The sequence below is a fragment of the Rattus norvegicus genome, chromosome 1 (assembly GCF_036323735.1).
Source record: "Rattus norvegicus strain BN/NHsdMcwi chromosome 1, GRCr8, whole genome shotgun sequence".
Lineage (NCBI taxonomy): Eukaryota > Metazoa > Chordata > Mammalia > Rodentia > Muridae > Rattus > Rattus norvegicus.
The window spans coordinates 9,027,303-9,046,172 of NC_086019.1; the positions used below are offsets into that span (position 1 = coordinate 9,027,303).

Consider the following 18,870-nt stretch of genomic DNA (forward strand, 5'->3'; position numbering starts at 1 on the left):
CTGCGTTCTTGGTTTGGGTTTTTTGATTGTTTGTTTGGGGGCGGGGGTGATTTTGTGACTGTTTTGGTTTGGTATTTTGGGGTTCTTTTTTGGGGGGGTTGTTATTGTTTGGGTTTTTCGGGTTTTGTTTTGTTTTGTTTTGTTTTGTTTTGTTTTAAGAAAGAGTCTTACTGTGTGATTCCGGCTGACCTGAAACTCACTGTGTAGACTAGGCTGGTCTCAAACTAATAGTCCACCAGCCTCGGGCTTCAGAATGCTGGAATGAAAGGCATGCACTTCCACATCCAGCCCAGAGTCTTATTCTTTGGACAGAAAAAAAGAGTGTGTGACAGAAGTAAGGGCTACAGTGATTGCTCTGGGCACAAGAGATCCCCTAGTCAACTGCACACCCAAAGAAGGGGAAAATACTCGTACTTGACAGACTATTCATATACATACATACATACATTCCTACATACATACATTCCTACATACATACATTCCTACATACATACATTCATACATACATACATACATACGTACGTACATACATACATACATACATACATACATACATACATACATACATACTTGCATACACATATATGAAATTAGACTTCCTGGTAGACAAGATGGCTCAGCAGTTAAAAGCCCTTACCATTTCCAAACCTGGTCACCCAAAAGTATATCTGCAGAATCCGCACAGCAAGAGGAGAAAACCAATTCCCCACAGTCTGTCCCCTGACTTCTACAAGGGCACATACACTAAAATAAATGTTAAAAAAATCATTTAAAAAAATATATATAACAAAAATTGAGTTCCCAAAACCGGTTGGCGGCTGTACCACACCAAGTGAGAATCTCAGCGGCCGCACAAGCATAAGAAAACAATTCACTTGTGAGTCAGCCGTGCCTCGCAAGCCAGCCTCGACGAGAGCAGCCCCACTGGACAGACACAGACCTTAGCTAAGAAGTCAGAGGACTTCGTACGTCCCTAAGTGTCATCCGCACCCTGGATTGGATGAATGTAAGCCTAAGAGTGGACGAAGCAAAGGCAATAGGAAGGAGGCCTGGGTTCCAAGGCCCGGTCCGGTCCCCAGGCTATTGTCACCTCTAATACACTGTAGCTCACACGGTAAGGGGCTTGCCTTGTAGCATTTGGTATGGTGGCAGCATCTGGTAAGCTTATGACTCCAGAACTAGGGAGACAGAGACAGGCGAATCCCTGGGGCTCAATACCTAGGAGCCAGCCAGAGCACCAATCCTGGGCTAGGCCTGCTTCAACAACAACAACAACAACAAAAGGTTGACAACTCCTAAGAAACAGCACCCGAGGTCATCCTCTGGTCTCTATGCACTCACAAACACGTATACACACACGTGTACAAAATCTCACACTGCCTCGTATTCCAACTACGGAGTTGAGCATAGCTCTCATTCAGCAGTTCTAATTTAAAAAAAAAATGCATATCGAAACAACAACAGGGTAAACCCTTATTTCCCCACACTGTGTGAGAGGGAGGGACTCTAGCTACCTGCATCCTATTCCCCACTGCTTTAAATTAAACTTTAACCAGTGTTTACAACAGCCTGCACGATCGCCCGTGTTTCCTTGTTCCCAGGAAAGTCATGATATCAGCATCTACTTCAAACTTCTGGGTTCAAATAAGAATTCAATAGAATTGAGTTTTCTGTCCTGACTCTAAAATGAACACACCACCTCTGCTAGAATACTGGCACAGACAAGATCTTAGGTCGCTCCTCCTCAGTCTCGTGAGGTGACAACACAGGCAAGGCTTTTTTGCTCGTTCCAAGGATTGCTGTTCTCTTACAGACTTGAGTTTCCACAAGGATTCCTGTTTGTCCCTTAAGGCAAATCCCAAGGGCTCGTGGAAAAAAACCAAGCTGGCTAGAAGGCTTCCCTTCAAAGCACAGATATTTCAGCTAAGGGAAGCTTCGGGAGGAGCAAGAAATGTTTTTCATAGTTCCTTAAACTGTGGAGAAAAGTCTCTCACAGATACTACTGTAAATGTAAAACATTTTAAAAAGCAGACCACTCGCTCCCTAAATGCAACTTAGCCTCTGTGTTGTGTAAAGACAACCTTCTGAGAAAGGTCAACAGAGAAAGCCAACCTCCTTATCCTTTCCCTCACACTGGACCTCCTTGTTGGGCAGCTAGAATTTAACCAGACCCCGCAGGGCATGTTTTCTGTAGGCTTGCTATAATACAGCACGTTGCAAACCATGAGCAAAGGAATTAGCTTCCTTTTAGTTTCAAGGGCTCCTCTGCCCTCCCCCAACACATCTCGATAGCACAGTTACCTCTCTGGGCACCAGATCAGGGCCTACTCTGTACCAAATGTCAGTGCATCTGAAACCCTACCGTCTTTGCTAGCCCGTTAAAAGCCTTGAACAGCCATCAGAGGAAGGGAGAAAGAGAATCCATGTCAGAAACAGTGTTGGTCTCTCATCTTCCGCCCCAAGGACTGTCTGTCCTCCAGTGTTATCCCCTTTGTCAACTCCCAGAAGAGAGCAACAGGACAGAGCCAGAAACGAAGGCAGCCAAGGAGCAGCAGGTCCTGTCTCTTATGTGGGCTACGATACCATCAGGGAACCAAAGCAGCTCCAGACTTCAGCCCAGGGTCACCCTCAGTAGGTAGCAAGGGGGAGGCAGAAAGGACCTATGCAAAGGCAAAAGGAACAGATCTGAGCATAAAATGGTGACCGTCCTGGCAGCCGCAGGATGAAGTGACTTGTGAACGGAAGACTGTGCAGAGTTCAGACTCCAGGTCTCCCCAGTCTGACCTGAGCCTGAATTCAAATCCCAGCGCCTGAATTTCCAAGCCATAGAACCCTTGCCATTGGGTAAGTACTTATCACTTGGCTACCATCTACAGTGCCCTGGGCTTGGCGCCAGAGGTGTACTGGTTCCCCAAGTCATATGGTGTTAAGCTGCATCGAAAAAGATATCAGCAAGTACACAATGCAAGCAAAGTACCAGATATCGAGAAGGAAAAACACAGAGAACTCACAAGCAGTGATTCAGCACGGGGTGACTAAGCAGGGTGTATGCTGTGGACACCTCTAACTCCAGCACTTGGGAGGCTGAGGCCGGAGGATCATGAGTTTGAGGCCAGACTAGGACAGAGGCAAGCCCTTTTCTCGAATAAATACAGAAAGAAAAGAAGAAAAACTAAAGAAGAGAAGAATAAAGAAAAGAAAAAGTGTGGGTCAAAAAAAGAAACCAAAAAACAAAAAACATGTATTTCCAAAGTCAACAGGGAAGGCCACTCAACGAAGGCTGCTGTATTTAAGCATCGGTCTAAATGACAGGGAAACTGACAATGAGAAGGAAAAAGAGATGTGAAAAGGCACGTAGGTAGGTCCTACTGAAACAGAGAAACGACTAGTATAATAAATGACTCGTCTATGGCTTTTGTCGCCATTTGTGAAACTGCAGCTGTGAGGACCAACCTCCTGCCACTTCATCTGCTCAAGGCATGCACTTGGTTAGAGTGAGACGCTAAATGTAAGCTAAAAATGCTAGCACTAAAGGCTGGGTACCACATCACAGGCTCAGCTTTGCATGGACTCAAATTCCCTCAACAATTAGAACCCAGAATTAGATAAAAAAAAAAAAAAAAAAAAAAAAAAAAACAAGGAGGCAGCCAGCCACAGTGAAGCAAGGCTTTAGTCCCAGCCCATGGGAGAAAGAGGTAGATAAATCTCTGTGAGTCTGAGAAAAAAGGAAGGAAGGGAGAGAGGGAGGGAGGGAGGGAGGGGGGAGGGGGGGAGGGAGGAAGGTAGGAAGGAAGAAAGAAAGGGCAGACTAAGGAGGTAAAGAAAAAGGATAAAACGGTTATACTGGAGTTTCTTTTCTAAAGTTTCTTTAGTTTGTTTTTGTTTAATGGTTTTTGTTTTTATTTACATGTATGTGCACATGTATGTCACCTGTGCTAGTGCCCACAGAGGCAGAGGAAGATGTCAGATCCTCTGTCGCTGGCATTCCAGGCAGTGGCGAGCTGCACGAGGGTATGCTAGTAACTGACGTAGGGTCCTCAGAAAGAGCAGCGTGTGCTCTCACCCACTGACGTCTTTAGTTTTAAAACAGAGTCTCACATATCCCAGGCTGGCCTCGGCTTCCTATGTCCTTAAGGGTAACCTGGAACTTCTGATCCTCCTTACAGGTTTATGCCACCATCCAGGGCTCTGTGCATGCTAGGCAAGCTAGCACTCTACCAACTGAGCTACCCAGCCCTCTCCTCAGCCCACCCAAGGGTTTCAAATCACGCAGTGCTGTAAAGTTGACCCAAATTAACCACCCTCTCGTTTCCTTTCTTTTCTGAGATGGGGGCTCCTTGTGTAGCACTGGCTGATCTGTAACTCCCTGCGAAACCTCCAATTCATAGAAACCGGATGTCTTAGTTCAGGTTACTATTACTGTGATAGAACACCATGACCAAAATTAAGTTGGGGAGAAAAGAGCTTACTTGGCTTAGACCTCCACATCATAGTCCACCCTCAAAGAATGTCAAGGAAATGACTTAAACAGGACAGGAACCTGGAGGCAGGAGGTGACACAGAGACCAGGGAGGGATGCTGCTCACTGGCTTGCTTTGCATGGCTTGCCCAGCCTGCTTTCTTATAGAATCCAGGACCAACAGCCCATAAATGATGGTCAATCCACAAGGGGCTGGGCTCTCCCACATCGGCCACTGATGAAGAAAATGCCCTAAGCTAGATGCAGCTTATGAAGCCATTTTCTCAACCGAAGCTCTCTCCTTTCAGATGACTCTAGCCTGTGTCAAACTGACTCAGAAGTGGCCACCAGACCCTGTTTCAAAATTAAATAAATGAATAAATAATAAATAATAAATAAATAATTTTAAAGAGTACATGAAATTGGACAGGACTAGAAGGGGGACCTGAGGAACCCCAAGGGAGGGAATTGGAGGTAGATTTGATCAAAACACGTTATATGCATGTATAAAATTCTCAATTTTATTTCAGTCTTTTAATTGTCCAATAGAAAACTATTACCTTATGGGGGGGGGGGTCCTTGAAACGAGATTTCCCTAAATTGCCCAGGCTGGATCCCAAATAGTGTGATTGCAGGCATGAGCCACTACATTTGAGTCAGTCTCTCTCTCTCTCTCTCTCTCTCTCTCTCTCTCTCTCTCTCTCTCCCTCTCTCTCTCTCTCTCATTGCTATGGCCTTTTTTTTTAATGGCCTTTTACTCCTGAGTCTCCTATCTCCATTTCCCAAATGCTGGGATTATAAGCAGGCGACAGGTGCGGGACAAAAAATTCTTCTTAAAAACTGAAACACTAAGACACAGCCTGGAAAATCCAGGAAAGATCTTTCAAATTTATTTACTGCACATGGATCATTCCGACTATTTAATCCAGACTTCCAAAAGTCTCTTAATAATGTGTGAACTTTGGAGTATCCTGAGAATACCACCCTGTGTCATAAGCATTTGCCATAAACAAAAAAACCAAGAGTATGCCTTCTGGAGAGCAAAAAGGATGACTCACAGACTCATTCAATCCAAATTTATCTGCCAGCTTCTGCAATACAACCCAGCCAGAAGAACGTGATTCATATCTCGGCTATGCAGAAGCTAAATTTTCATCGTGTTTTGAAATAGGTGCCACTCAAAGGGAGGGCACAGTCATAAATGCTACAAGCAATTTGAGAGTTTTTAAAAAGGTAAGAACTAAGTAATACAGGTTCATCAAGCAGCTTTGGAAAACACACGTGGACAATAAGAAAAAGAACTGTCCCAGATGCCAAGAGGATTCTGGGATATATCTCGCATCTTTTTTTAATTCTTATTTTGGAGGCAGAATCTCATAGCCCAGGTTGGCATCGAACTCAAAATCCCCCTGTTCCAAGCTCCCACGTGATAGGGCAGCAGCTGTGTGTCACTGTGATCAGCAATTTTTTTAGATGTATTTATTTTGTTATTTACGTGCATGAGTGCTTGGCCTGCGAGTATGAATGTGCACTCTGTGAGCGCCTGCTGTTGTCAGAGGTCAGAAGACAGCATCAGCTTCTCCGGGACTGGAGTTACAGAGGGTTGCGAGCCACCATATAGGTTGTGGGAATGAACCCAGGTCTCCTGGGACAGCCACGAGGGCTCTTAACTACTGAGCCATCTCCCGGCTCCCACTGGCAATCTTTTAAAAGATACTTTTCACGTCGACAGCCTCCTGTGTCATAATCACTTTACAATACACCAATAGCATCCTCCATGTTTGTGATGTTTATATGTGCGCGCGCGCGCGCGCGCGCGCGCGCACACACACACACACACACACACACACACGCATGCACACCTTGATATCATCACTTCTTATGAACACGTAGCTGCTTCAGTCACGCACCCTAACTTAATCACCTCCACTGGGATTCTGCATAATCCACACAGCTGTGCGATCCCAGTAAAGAAACAGTAAGTTCCTAGCTATTTCTAGAGTTATTTGACTGAGAACACGGGCTTTAAATAAAATCATAACGACCTAAGAACCGGCGGTCATTTCTAAACACTCTAGACAACAATGACCTTACTCACGCCCAAGATGGATTTTTATGGTGTTTTCCTTTTTCCTCTATTGTAAGCACAACTACAGTAAACTTCTTAAATGTACATTTATATCTTCCGCCTAGGAAGAAACGCTATAAACAGAGTCATTCACCCCGTTGATGTTCCCTATTAAACAAGCAGTACGGTAGGTCGGCAAGACGGCTCAGCGAACTACACAGCCTGAGTTTGATCTGAATGTACAAGGCGCACCCCAGAAAGCCGACACCCAGAATTTGTCCTCTGACCTCCACAGACCTGCTGTAGTAGTATGGGCATCCAACCTCCATATCCACATAAACGAATAAATACATGTAATAATATTTGTCTTACTTAGGCTTTTATTGCTGTGAAGAGACACCATGACTATGCCAACTCTCATGAAGAACATTTAATCGGGGCTGGCTTACAGGTTCAGAGGCTCAGTGTATGATCATCATGGCAGCATGCAGGCAGACATGGTGCTAGTGGAGCCAAGAGTTGCACATCATGATCCTCAGGCCTCAGGGGAAAAAAACTGTGTACCACACTGAGTGTCACTGGACACTCAAAACCCAGCCTCAAAACCCAGCCCAACTGTGACACACATCTTCCAACAAGGCCACATCTTCTAAAAGTGCCACTCCCTATGGGCCAAGCGTTCAAACACAGGGGCCATACCTATTCAAACTGCCACAATATTTTTAAAACAAACGATCCTGAACATCAATGTATACACTGTAACAAATTACACCCCAGTCATATGAACCCTACCAGCCTTTATAAATAGCCATTTTTAATTTAAGGAATAGTTTGGAAGTGTGGATACTCGGCATATACTCTAAAAGCTAAAATTTGCATAATAACTATTGTCAAGTGGACAAAGACAGACAACTAGTGATAAATATCTAAAGTCTTTATTTTTTTACTCTTTTATTTATTATTGCTGTATATGTGTGTGCACACACATAGCACTGTGCACATATGGAGTAAGAGGACGGTTTCTGTGGAAAGAGTTCTCTCCTTCTACCTTTCTTTACTGGGGTCCCAAGGACTGAGGTCACATCATTAGGCTTCTGCAGCATTTACCCACGGAGTCACCTCACTACCCCAAAATCCAAGGTCTCGATGTCATGAAGGTTGACTCAGAAAGATACAAAGGGTCACCGGTCCTCACAATTCATAGAATACAAGACACACAGAGATATTTAACTGTCTCTCTTCCACTTTCCTGACACTTTCCCCCTTTCTAAATACGAAAGTCAGTACCCTTAAACTGAAACTTAGGAGAACACAGCCTCCTCAGAGTACACTTCACAGTGCATACACCACAGGGCATGCCGGAAATGCATCTCCCAGAGAGTCCTTAAAGCTCCAAAAATCATTGTGTAGTCACAGCCGTATCTGAAACATCCAGATATTTTACCAACCAAGCACCACCAGCAACATGAATGGAACCTCATATCCTACTGAGATCTCATTTCCTGCACGTATTTTAGCAGTTTCAACTAAGAAATGAGCTCTTACCACGACACAGAGACATTTACAACAGGAAATATCAGCTTTGAGTTCTATTTGATGGTGATACTGTTGCTCTTGTTGTTGTTGTTGTTCAGAGTGACACGGGAAGCAATGTTTATAATGCTGGAGTTACAAGAGGACAATGTCCGCAGCCAGGACAGAACTCTATACAATTTTCCGAGCTCAGAAAGGCCACGCTTGCTCCCCTTTAAGCCTGTCTCAGAGCCATGTTTGAAGCTCTTTAAAAATACAGAAATTTTCATTCAGTGGGTTTGGAGTGGTGCCAGCACATCTGCATTTGTAAAAACTCCCCAGTTGATTCATTTGGAGAACCAGAATTGAAAAGCAGTGGTTATATAATAAGCTGGGAGCAGGGCGCCATCCAAAGACCTGTTCAAGGTTCCAAACGTTCACATGAAAGTCATCCGTCTGTCTTAGTCTGGCTGATTTGATCACATTGGGGAGAAACTGTATCTTTAGAAGTTGGCATTTCAAAAAGGAAACAGAAGGTCATACGCCAGTATTAGCATCCAACAGCAATGTGGTAGGTAGGCAGAAGGCTACAGAATCCCACCACAAGATTTTTCTGTCAGAAACTATAGTATTCGCTGCTCTAAGCATGTGATTCTGTTTTCAGGGAATACGGGAAAACGTTAGACTATGCTCGTCTATCTTATTGACATCATTAGTGCAGCATCAGGCTGCTACTGAAGACACAATGTAACAAAAGCAGGCTGGGAGGATAAGATAGGCCACACAGAGACTGGATGTTGCCTTTGACAGAGCAACAGTCACGGGGCCTCGGAAGAACTTTGCGGAACAGGAACAATGCCCAACAAGCTAAGAAATCTCTGTCTTCTACACTGAAAGATCCACCCGGAGCTTCCGGACACTGAAAGATCCACCCGGAGCTTCCGGAGCTTCCTTCCGTTACTCACCAGATCTGGACTTAATGATATCACTGAACTGATTCTGCCCATCATCAGGGCTGGCTTCAAGGTGCCCGTACTTGGCCATCTTGGATGAGTTTCAATATAATCCAAAGGCTTTCCCAGATCCTCTTCTGAAGACTACCTCGGAATAATGGTCCAGGCTACCATGAATACCTAAGAGGAAAAGAGAAAGTATTGACTAGAAATACAGAAACATATTCCTTATTTTTTTTTCTTTGCTTCTGGCATATGTCTGTGTGTGTGTATGTGAAAGAGGGTAGGAGTGCATGTATATGTGTGCACGTGCATGTGCATGTGTATGTCAGAGGTTGACACTTGGGTGTCTGCCTCAACTGCAGCTCTCTATGGAATTGTGAAAGGTACCTTGATTCCTGGTTGAGACAGGTCAAATCCGTGGAAACCCTAATAGGGATAACAGGCGCATTCCCAGACTCCCAGATCAGGGTCTCACTAGCTGCAGCCCCCCACAAACCCCTGTAGAGAGGTTTGAGACAGACCAGTCACATAGAGCAGTGCCCCAAGCCCCTCCTCCACAGGTGAGAATGTGACCGCAGGTCACATAGGCTCAAGACTGATTAGTCGGAAATACAGGACCATGCCCCTGAATATGTAGATGAGGTAACCCACCCATAAAACTGTATTTAAGGGTCGTGTTCAGGATTAAAGGTGTGCAAGAATCACTCGGTAGTCTGAGAGCTTCTGTCATAAGAGGTGTCACTGCCACTTGGAGAAGAGATCTGCTCTCCCAAAATGGCCGCCAGAAGCCCTCCTGCACCCCTTGCCTGCTAGTCCATCTTCTGCTGGCTAAGCCCAGCCTGAAATGGAGGCGGAACAACACCTGCACGAGTTCTTTTCCTTTCTCCTGGACCCGCGAACCTAGCCGGACCAGGGATCTCTGTGGAAATCCATGTGGAGGCCCACACTCTACCTTTTATGCTAAAGCAGGGTCTCTTTTTGAACCCCAGGGATCTCCTGAACCCATGTGCTGGGATTACAAACAGGCTGCTAAATCCGCCGAGCATTTGCATGGGTACTGGAATAGGGTGGCCAGTACTCAACCACTCAGCCGTCTCCCAGCCTCATATATTCTCATATACAGTTATCATAACCAGTAAAGCTTACTGAGTATATATACCATGTAAGGCTTTATTTAGCACAGCCTCTTCCACAGCGAGGCTTATGGACACAGAAATAAACTCACTATAAAATGAATTACTTCATTACAATCCTGATGGCTGACAATGGTACAGGAAAGAAATGTAAAGTAATAAAGTAATAAAGTAGACAAATCTGACCTGCCCAGGGCCATTGAGAAGCCCTTCCTGAGGACCTGACATTTGGGCCTATCCTTCAAAGAGAGGAAGAAATTCATTAGCCATGGGGGAAGTAGAAAAGAGAAGAGCTCAGTATGTGAAATATTATTAGAGCGGCAGAGAATTGGGGGGGGGGGGTGTTTGAGTCCTGTTTTTGGACAGCAGTGAGCCAAGAGGAAGCATGTCACACAGGTGAGGAAGAAAACGGGGGCCAGAGCTTCCTAGAGAGGCCTGGCTACCTGTCTGAGGACAATGACAATCAGAGAGGTGACATAAGCCTGTTCACACCAGGGCTTGTCAGTAGGCCAGAGTAACTCAGGAAGCACCAAGGACTAAGGTGTACTCATCAAAGAACTTGAGTCACGAGTAAGGAGATGTTGAATGGAAAATTTTCAGCTCTTCTCTACATCTGAAATTGTCTCATGCTACTATATTGGAGGAAAATGATCTTTACAAAACTTTACAGAAGCATCAATGGGGCCTCTGGTGATAAATGGAAATGACAGCATACCATCTGTAGGGCGTCTCTGTCAGAGTATCAAACATGAGGCTTATCGTGGGCAGACAAACTGGGCAGACGATGTCAAAACAAAAGGCCTGGGGAATGAGGAGACGGTTTCGTGGGTAAAGAGCTTACTACACAAGTCTGGGAACCTGACTTCAATCCTCCATATCCATTTTTCAAGGACAGAGAAGAGAGAGCGGGCATGTGACACGTGCCAGCCACACCTGTTTCCAACTAGGAGCTGGAAACAGGATTATAGCCCATCAGCGAGCCCCAGGTTCAATGAGATCCTGTCTTAAAAATAAGGTGTAGGGGTTGGGGATTTAGCTCAGTGGTAGAGCGCTTGCCTAGCAAGCGCAAGGCCCTGGGTTCGGTCCCCAGTTCCGAAAAAAAAAGAAAAAAGAAAAAAAATAAGGTGTAAACATTAGATGATGAACTATGCCAATCTCTGGCCTCCAAACTAATACACACAAACACACACACACACACAGGTCCAATGTCACTCAAACAAACACAACATGAAGAAAGGGAACTTCTTCATGGATTAAACAAGACTAAAGAGACCTGACCACCAAATACTATCCTGGGTTGAATTCAGAATTTCCAAAGAAAACATTTTCGAGTTTACTTTAGGCAATATTATTATACCAATGTTAAACCTCAGGACTAGTTAACAGTGTTGCTAGGTAGGAGAATTATCTCCCATTGTAGGAGACATGATGAAATAGTAATAAAGTGTGACAGGATCTTCAATGTCTATGCATTTATATACGTATATCTATGTGCATGTGCATATATACAAAGATACACACAGGCAGAGGAAGTAAAACTTGTAAAAAAAATAAAAGTGGCTCTGTATCTATTATGCTAATCTTTCTGTCATAATACTGCTAATATTATAAACAATATGCGATTGTGGCCTCAACGGATCAGATGGGGAAAATGAGTGGATACACAGGATATTAAATAGAAGGTCAGTAAGACTCAGGAAGAGCCCTGGCATTAGATATGCAGGACACTAGCATGCTGAGTGACTCAGCTGGCACTGGGCAATTCAGAAGTGGATGAGATACCACTGGGTTGGAAGCCACTGAGAAAGGACATTCGACAGAGAGAAATGAGTGTGAATTGGATTTTCTCGGTGCACGTTGCTTCTGAGACACAGAAAGGAGCGTCGAAACACGGATCTGGATCTCAGGGATGGTATGTACGTCTTGTAGATGTGTGGAAACTTAGATAGCCACGTGGCCCACTGACACAAACTTTATTCTGGAAGGTTCATCACACCAACTCTGCTGCACATGGGTACCACTTGGATAAAACAATCCAATCTTCACTAAGTGTAAGAAATATCTTCAGGGCCTAAAGGACTGAAGGTCTGCCCTGCAGTAGCACCCATTCATTAAGGATGCCACCAAGGACTGTTCCATTCCGCTCCCGAGCTTCCCGGATGACCCTGCCCACAAAGGAGCCGAGTTCAGTTTTAAGTTCAGCATCTGTCTCTTCCTGACCACAGCCCCCTTTAACAGTGCCTCCCAATCTCGATGGACTTAATCATTACTTAGGAATAGCACAGTCAAGACATGCAAACAGTAATCTGCAGAAAAAAAAGTACACTAATTCACACATTAAAACAAGTGTCGGGGGGCTGGAGAGATGGCTCAGCGGTTAAGAACACTGACTGCTCTTCCAGAGGTCCTGAGTTCAAATCCCAGCAACTACATGGTGGCTCACAACCATCTATAATGGGGTCTGATTCCCTCTTCTGGTGTATCTGAAGATAGCAACAGTGTACTTACATATAATAAATAAATCTTAAAAAATAAAATAAATACTTAAAAAAAAAAAAAAACAAGTGTCGGAGCCAGGCAAGGTGGCTCACGTTTGTAATCCCCGAGGTGACAGAATCACTGAGAGTTCTAGGTCTCCTTGAACTGCCAAATGAGACTCCCACCAACCAAAAGAAAAACAAATGTCAGAACTAGGATTTCTTCCTGGGTAGTAACGGACCAATCAATTCTTGAGAGGCTCTGTTTTACAACTTTAAAAAAATTTTTTTTTTTTTTGGTTCTTTTTTTCGGAGCTGGGGACCGAACCCAGGGCCTTGTGCTTCCTAGGCAAGCGCTCCACCACTGAGCTAAATCCCCAACCCCTAAAATTATTTTTATGTGTACACGTGAGTGCCTGCATGTATGTTCGAGTGGGCATGCTAGTACCCAGTGCCTGTCAAAGCCAGAAGAGGGTTCTCTACTCCCTAAATGTGGAGTTACAGGTAATTGTGAGCCGCTCACAATGGGCGCCAAGAAGCGAACCTGGGGCCTCTACAAGAGTAAGAAGTGCTCTGAGCCAAGAAGCCATCTCTCCAGCCTCAATCGTTATTTCGAGAAATGAGTTGTACTATACCGTTATTTTAAATTTCACATTTGTATCACGATGCATGTTCTATTATTCAGTATCCAATCACTGTAGCATACAGCACTTCTTTATTATATAAATATGAACATTATACCGCATAGTAACTTTCTTTTTCTGCAACTCAGGAAGTGAGAGGAGTCCATTAATAAGAGCAAAATGAGAGTCAAAAACGGTTGAAGGAAAGGAACACTGGTAAATTGTTAAAGCTTTAAGAACCATTTCCTCTCAATAGATGGATGGGCTCATCAGCCTCCCAGACTTTATAGGACATTAAAAAAAACTTCTTAAATGTTTATTATGACTATACACAGACCTGAGTATAGTGACTCACAGCTGTAGTCCCAGTACTTAAGAGACAGAGAAAAGACGGTTCTCAAAATCCTAGGCTAGCCTGAGCTACAGAATAAATCCCAAACTAGTCGTCTTAAAAATTAAAAATAAACCAAAGGGCTGAAGATGTGATTCTCTGCTTTCCTAGGGTAGGCATGGTTCTAGGTTTGCTCCCCAGAACTACAAAAATGAAATTAAAGTCAAAAGTAACCAGGCAAGAAGCCTGGCAGCCTGGCCATTTGCCTAGCAGCTTCCACCAGGAGTGGACCAGTGACTCCAGCTGGAGAAGCCAGAGTTTAAAGCTACCTTCTACTGTACAGAGAGTTTGAGGCCAGCCTGGGCTACATGAGGCTTGGGGGATGGGGAACACCTCCCCACAAAGAATACAATCAAAAGCTAATATATTCCTATCTTGAAAGTGTAAAAGATTTGCTAAACTTTTATGTGTATCTTTAATATATTAGAGAACCAAAATCTTATCCACAGATTATGTAAACATTCTATTATGGGGAATCCAGTTGCCTAAGAAAAAGTCTCTTTTCTGGAATGAGGTCCCTTTGAAAGACAGGTCTATTGTGCTACTTCACATCTGGTTTTATCCAGGGACCTCCACAGTTAGGCTCCTCAAAGACGTGTCCTCTCTATTAGGAAGGGACCTGCCGCTAAGCCTGATCACCACACACTCGATAAATAAATAAATATCTAAAAATGCATTTTTTTTCAATTTATATGTGAATGTCTACCTCGTGTGTATACCTGGTGCCCAAGGATGCCAGAAATGGACATAAGAAAATGAACCTGAACTCTCTCTTAACCACAGAGCCATATTTTAAAAAGGCACACATGCTCACACATACACACACACACACACACACACACACACAATGCCGCCAATTTCATTTTGAGAGAAAGTTAACTCTTGTACACAGGTTTCATTTGCATAGGACCAATAATGCTTCTTCATCATAATGTTTGATTCTGTCATTCTCCTTGGGATAATTTTTTCCAATCTTCTCTTCTTGATAATGCAAATTCCTACTACACTGCAAAAACATAGCAGGACCAAAAAAAAAAAAAATCAATAAACTGGAAAAGAATGAGGACGAACACATTAAGAGAAGGTCCTTTAAAACATTTACCAGCCACCAACTCTTGTGGCCGCGAATGTTCCAGGAGCTCCATGTTGAGTTGGAAAGTTAAAGGTTACCTCCTTCCAAACTTCCAGATGCAAACCAGGTGTGGTGGTGCACACCTATAACCCCAGCTACTTCGGAGGCTGAAGCAAGAGGAGTGCCAGTTCAAAGCCAGCCTAAGCCACATAGTGAAACCCTCTCTCTCTCTCTCTCTCTCTCTCTCCCTCTCTCTCTCTCTCTCTCTCTCTCTCTCCCTCTCTCTCTCTCCCTCTCTCTCTCTCTCTCTCTCTCTCTCTCTCTGAGCTGGGGACCGAACCCAGGGCCTTGCGTTTGCTAGGCAAGCGCTCTACCACTGAGCTAAATCCCCAACCCGAAACCCTTTCTCAAAATAACATAAATAAAACGCTATGGCAACTGTAACTCTGTAACTGCTGGTAGAGTTACATGGGGACAGAATCAAAATTTTCTTAGTAACGATGTGTCCCAAAGAGACTCCACTTCCACCCACGCCCGTGGAATGGAAGGAGCCACATTCCACACGGGGGTAAGGGAGAAACTAGAGGTGAATGACCCAGAGGTTGGACAGGAGCCCTATACATAATTGCTCTCCTCTCAAAAATAACAGCCGATGCCATTCAGTTTCCCCACAGAAACTGACGCGCACCACAGCACAGGCTCTTCAGGGTGGATGCTTCTCTGTCATATCAAAACAGAACGCCAGGGTTGGTGGCTTTATAGGCAAAAGTTCAAGAATCTGCAACATTCAAAAGGTGTCATCATAAAGGAATATTCAATCAAGCAGCTGTGAAGAAAAGCTAAGTCCTGCAAACACTAGTCACTCACAAGTGGTCAAAAGCTAGGAATGCTGGAGAGGGAAGCCGAGGAACAAGTTTGCCATTCTGCTTGTAAAGGAGACCGCTGAGTGCCAAGAACTGCCATTCATTCACACTAGAAGCGCTCCAGGAAAGGTTAATGCCACTGTGATTAATGCTGTTTACGGGCGCAATAAATTTTTGGTTAAAGAGCTATCTCGAAGGTCTCATAAATGCTGGTGGGGGGCGGGGCGCTTCAGCGGGAATGGCCTATGCCCCTCACTGCCTTGTCTTCGGGACTGAACGACCCACGAGCTTCAAATTCCTCCAGTTCTTACAGGCAGGCACCAGTGTAATCTGCAGGCTGCGTCCCCAGCGCCCAGCAGCAGCCAGCCCCCGCGGGTCCAGCCTGACTTCAGAGGCCCAGGGCAAGTTCCAACGGAATAGATGAGGCTGCTACCGCGCCACCCTGGAGATCCTATCTCTTCCGGAATTCGTGCGCTCTGGCCGCGGCAAACCCTCCCACTCAAATGCATGGAGAGCCTACCTCTCCAGATACTGGTGACCCAGGTATCTGAAGGCAAGACGAATAAAGGATGCTACCTCAGTGACTCCAAAGAGTGGAGCCCGGAATTACACCCAGGATCTCCAATTTGGGGGTTTAAAAAAGGCGGGTCCCTGACTCTGAAGAGTAACACACGTTTTCTCCTCCCCTTGAAATAACCCTGGAACGCCGCACGGTCGGAATCTAGGGACTTGAAAAGTCTCTTTGAACAAAGTGCCTTCTAAAAGTTGCACAGCTTACAATTAGCTCTTTGTTGGCTTTTAAAGTGGCCTTGGGCAAGCAAAGCCTCAGACCCAGGCCAAAGAGGGGCAAGAATTACCTTGTCAGTTGCAGTGAGGGATGCCAAGAGTCCGGAAAAGCAGGCAGCCGCGCGGGACTGCGCACCAATGAGATATCCCTAACCCCTCAGTCTCTCCAGAGCTGCAGGCAGGGAGCTGGCCACCTCGCCACACTGGGGCCCCACCCTGAGGAACGGCAACTACCGAGAGGTCGAGCACGCCCCCAGCCTGGAGGCCGGCTAGAAAGCGCTCCCCAACCCTCCCACTATACAGCCGCCCTCCCCACCCTCTCCTCCGGGACACCGCCCGGGCCCCGCCTTCCCGGGAACCGGAGGTGTGTGACAAGCTCTCCAAAGAGGCCACGTCCCCTCTTGAAGATCGCTAGTCCTGCTGCCCTGCTTGGGGCGATAAACAGACAGGCGACAGCACCCTCTCCTCTCAAGGGAGGGACAAGACAACAGCGCTAAACTAGACCTAGGAATTTGAGACCTTGGCGACCAGTACAGATTCCCACCTTCTCATCCCAGCTCTCTCCCGCCCAGTCAGAAGACGCAGAGCTTCCAGGGAAAGTGCAGAAGTTGGCAACAGCTACTTCGGGACCCAGGCGGTGGAACTGCAGAAAGGACCCACCTCCTTTCCTTTCAGCCCCCGCCCCGTTCCCTCCGGGACTGCGGTCACATTACCCAGCCCGAAGCTTCAATAATGCATGGGCTTACCTGCTAACCAAGTCCCAGAGGCCCCAGGGTTCCTCTGGGCGTGTTCGGGTAGTGGGGAGCTTGCGTTGGACCTTAGGAGAATTTTGGTTTTCCTTTTTTTTTTTTTTTTAATGAAACGTGGAAAGCCCGACAAAATCCAAAGGGGGTGGGGGGATCCAAAATTGACACCCGATTGGAAACGCCCCCTGACTTGTGCAATCTTCCTGCCCGGTAGTTCCGCCAAAAACAAAACAGTCCAAACGCTAGCCCGGGGGGCAGGCGCACGCTGGAGTTTTCCCTCTACAGGAATGACCCCAAAGAAAAGGGACGCCTCTCCCGGAGGTCGCCGGATCCGCTGAGGGAGCCCAAGGTTCCTCCTCGGCCCTGGGCGGGAGAAATCCCGCGCCCGGCGCTGCCCGCTCCCCTCCTCCGGGGAAGGACGACTCCACAACTTTGTGCGCGAGAGCTGCTCGCTGCTCCGGCTCCTCCTCCTGGTCCTCCCCCGGCCGCCGCCTGCCCCTTTGTTGGAGAGCGAGGGTGGGGCGCTGCTGGGTCGGCCCGCCACCCGGGAAGGAGCTCGCTTCTCTCAGCACGGACCGCCCAGCCTCGGAGCCGTGGATCCCACGGGTCGGATCAGACGCCTAGCCGCTCGCGCGCCCCGGGCTCGGGGCCCCGGCCCAGCAACTTTGTTCTCCGGGAGAGACCTGTCCCCCTAGGCTCCGGGTTCGGCCCTGCCCGGGCCTGGGAAGCCACTGGGAGCCGGGCTCCCGGAACGTGGCGCCTCGGGTCACCTGACCGCGCGCCCGGTCAATCAGCACTAGCCCTAAGCGCCCTCCCAGCCGCAGCCGCCCGCTCCGTGCGGTGCGCGGTGCGGGAATCCCGGAACCAGTCGTGCATGCTGGAAGGCAGAAGCTGGAGTAGGCACCATGCGCACGCACCGTGCCTTTTATTCAAATTGTCCGAAAATGGGTGTCACGCCCCCCTAGGCACACTAGGTGTCTGTTAACCGAGTGCTTTTTTTTTTTTTTCTTTTAGTTTTTATTTTAAATAAATCTCGACCTGCTGGCCAACTCATCCCATTTCTGTTTACTGAGGTTGTTGAGTTTGCGGTTCTAAATCCAAGGGTATATTTATTTTATACAATTTTCTTAGCATCTTTTTTAAATGCTGTTTAAACAACCCCAAGTGTCCTTATATGTGCATATACACAAATAACGTCGGTGCTAACCTTTAAATTTCTCTCTCTCTCTCTCTCTCTCTCTCTCTCTCTCTCTCTCTCTGTGCATGAGTGTGTGGGTGTGAGTGTGTGGGTGTGAGTGAGTGTGAGTGCATGTGAGTGCGTGGGTGTGAGTGTGTGTTAGTGTGTATATGAGTGTGTGAGTATGTGTGTGCATGAGTGTGTGGGTGTGAGTGTGAGTGCATGGGTATGAGTGTATGAATGTATGTGTGTCTGAGAGAGTGTGAATATATGTGTGAGAGTGTGTGAATGTGTGTGTGAGAGTGTGTGAATGTGTGTGAGAGTGTGTGAGTGTGTGTGCATGAGTGTGTGGGTGTGAGTGCATGGGTGTGAGTGTGTGAGTGTGTATATGAGTGAGTGTGTATATGAGTGTGTGTGTTAGAGTGTGTGTGAGAGTGTGTGTGAATGTGTTTGTATGAGTGTGTGTGTATGAGTGTGTGTATGAGTGTGTGTGTGAGAGAGTGAATGTGTGTGAGAGAGAGTGAATGTGTGTGAGAGTGAATGTTTGTGTGAGTGTGAATGTGTGTGTATGAGTGTATGTATGAATGTGTATGTGAGTGTGTATATG

General features: G+C 46.2%; 1 protein-coding gene across 4 annotated transcripts in view; it reads right to left on the reverse strand.

Annotated features, from left to right (window-relative positions):
* Positions 1–17,185, reverse strand: part of Utrn (utrophin) — a 503,427-nt gene extending 486,242 nt beyond the window's left edge. The window contains exons 1-2 of one of the 4 annotated variants that reach the window (XM_008758594.4): positions 16,885–17,012; positions 9,005–9,172 (exon numbers count right to left, since the gene is read on the reverse strand). In XM_008758594.4, the coding sequence (XP_008756816.1) occupies positions 9,005–9,083 (79 nt within the window). In that variant the 5' untranslated portion in view covers positions 9,084–9,172; positions 16,885–17,012. Of the gene's footprint in view, positions 1–8,072; positions 8,951–9,004; positions 9,173–16,411; positions 16,629–16,884; positions 17,013–17,086 lie in introns of those variants that run through there. The other 3 variants (XM_008758593.3, NM_013070.2, XM_063281961.1) reach the window with 3 other exon arrangements.
* Between the last annotated feature and the right edge of the window lie 1,685 nt (positions 17,186–18,870).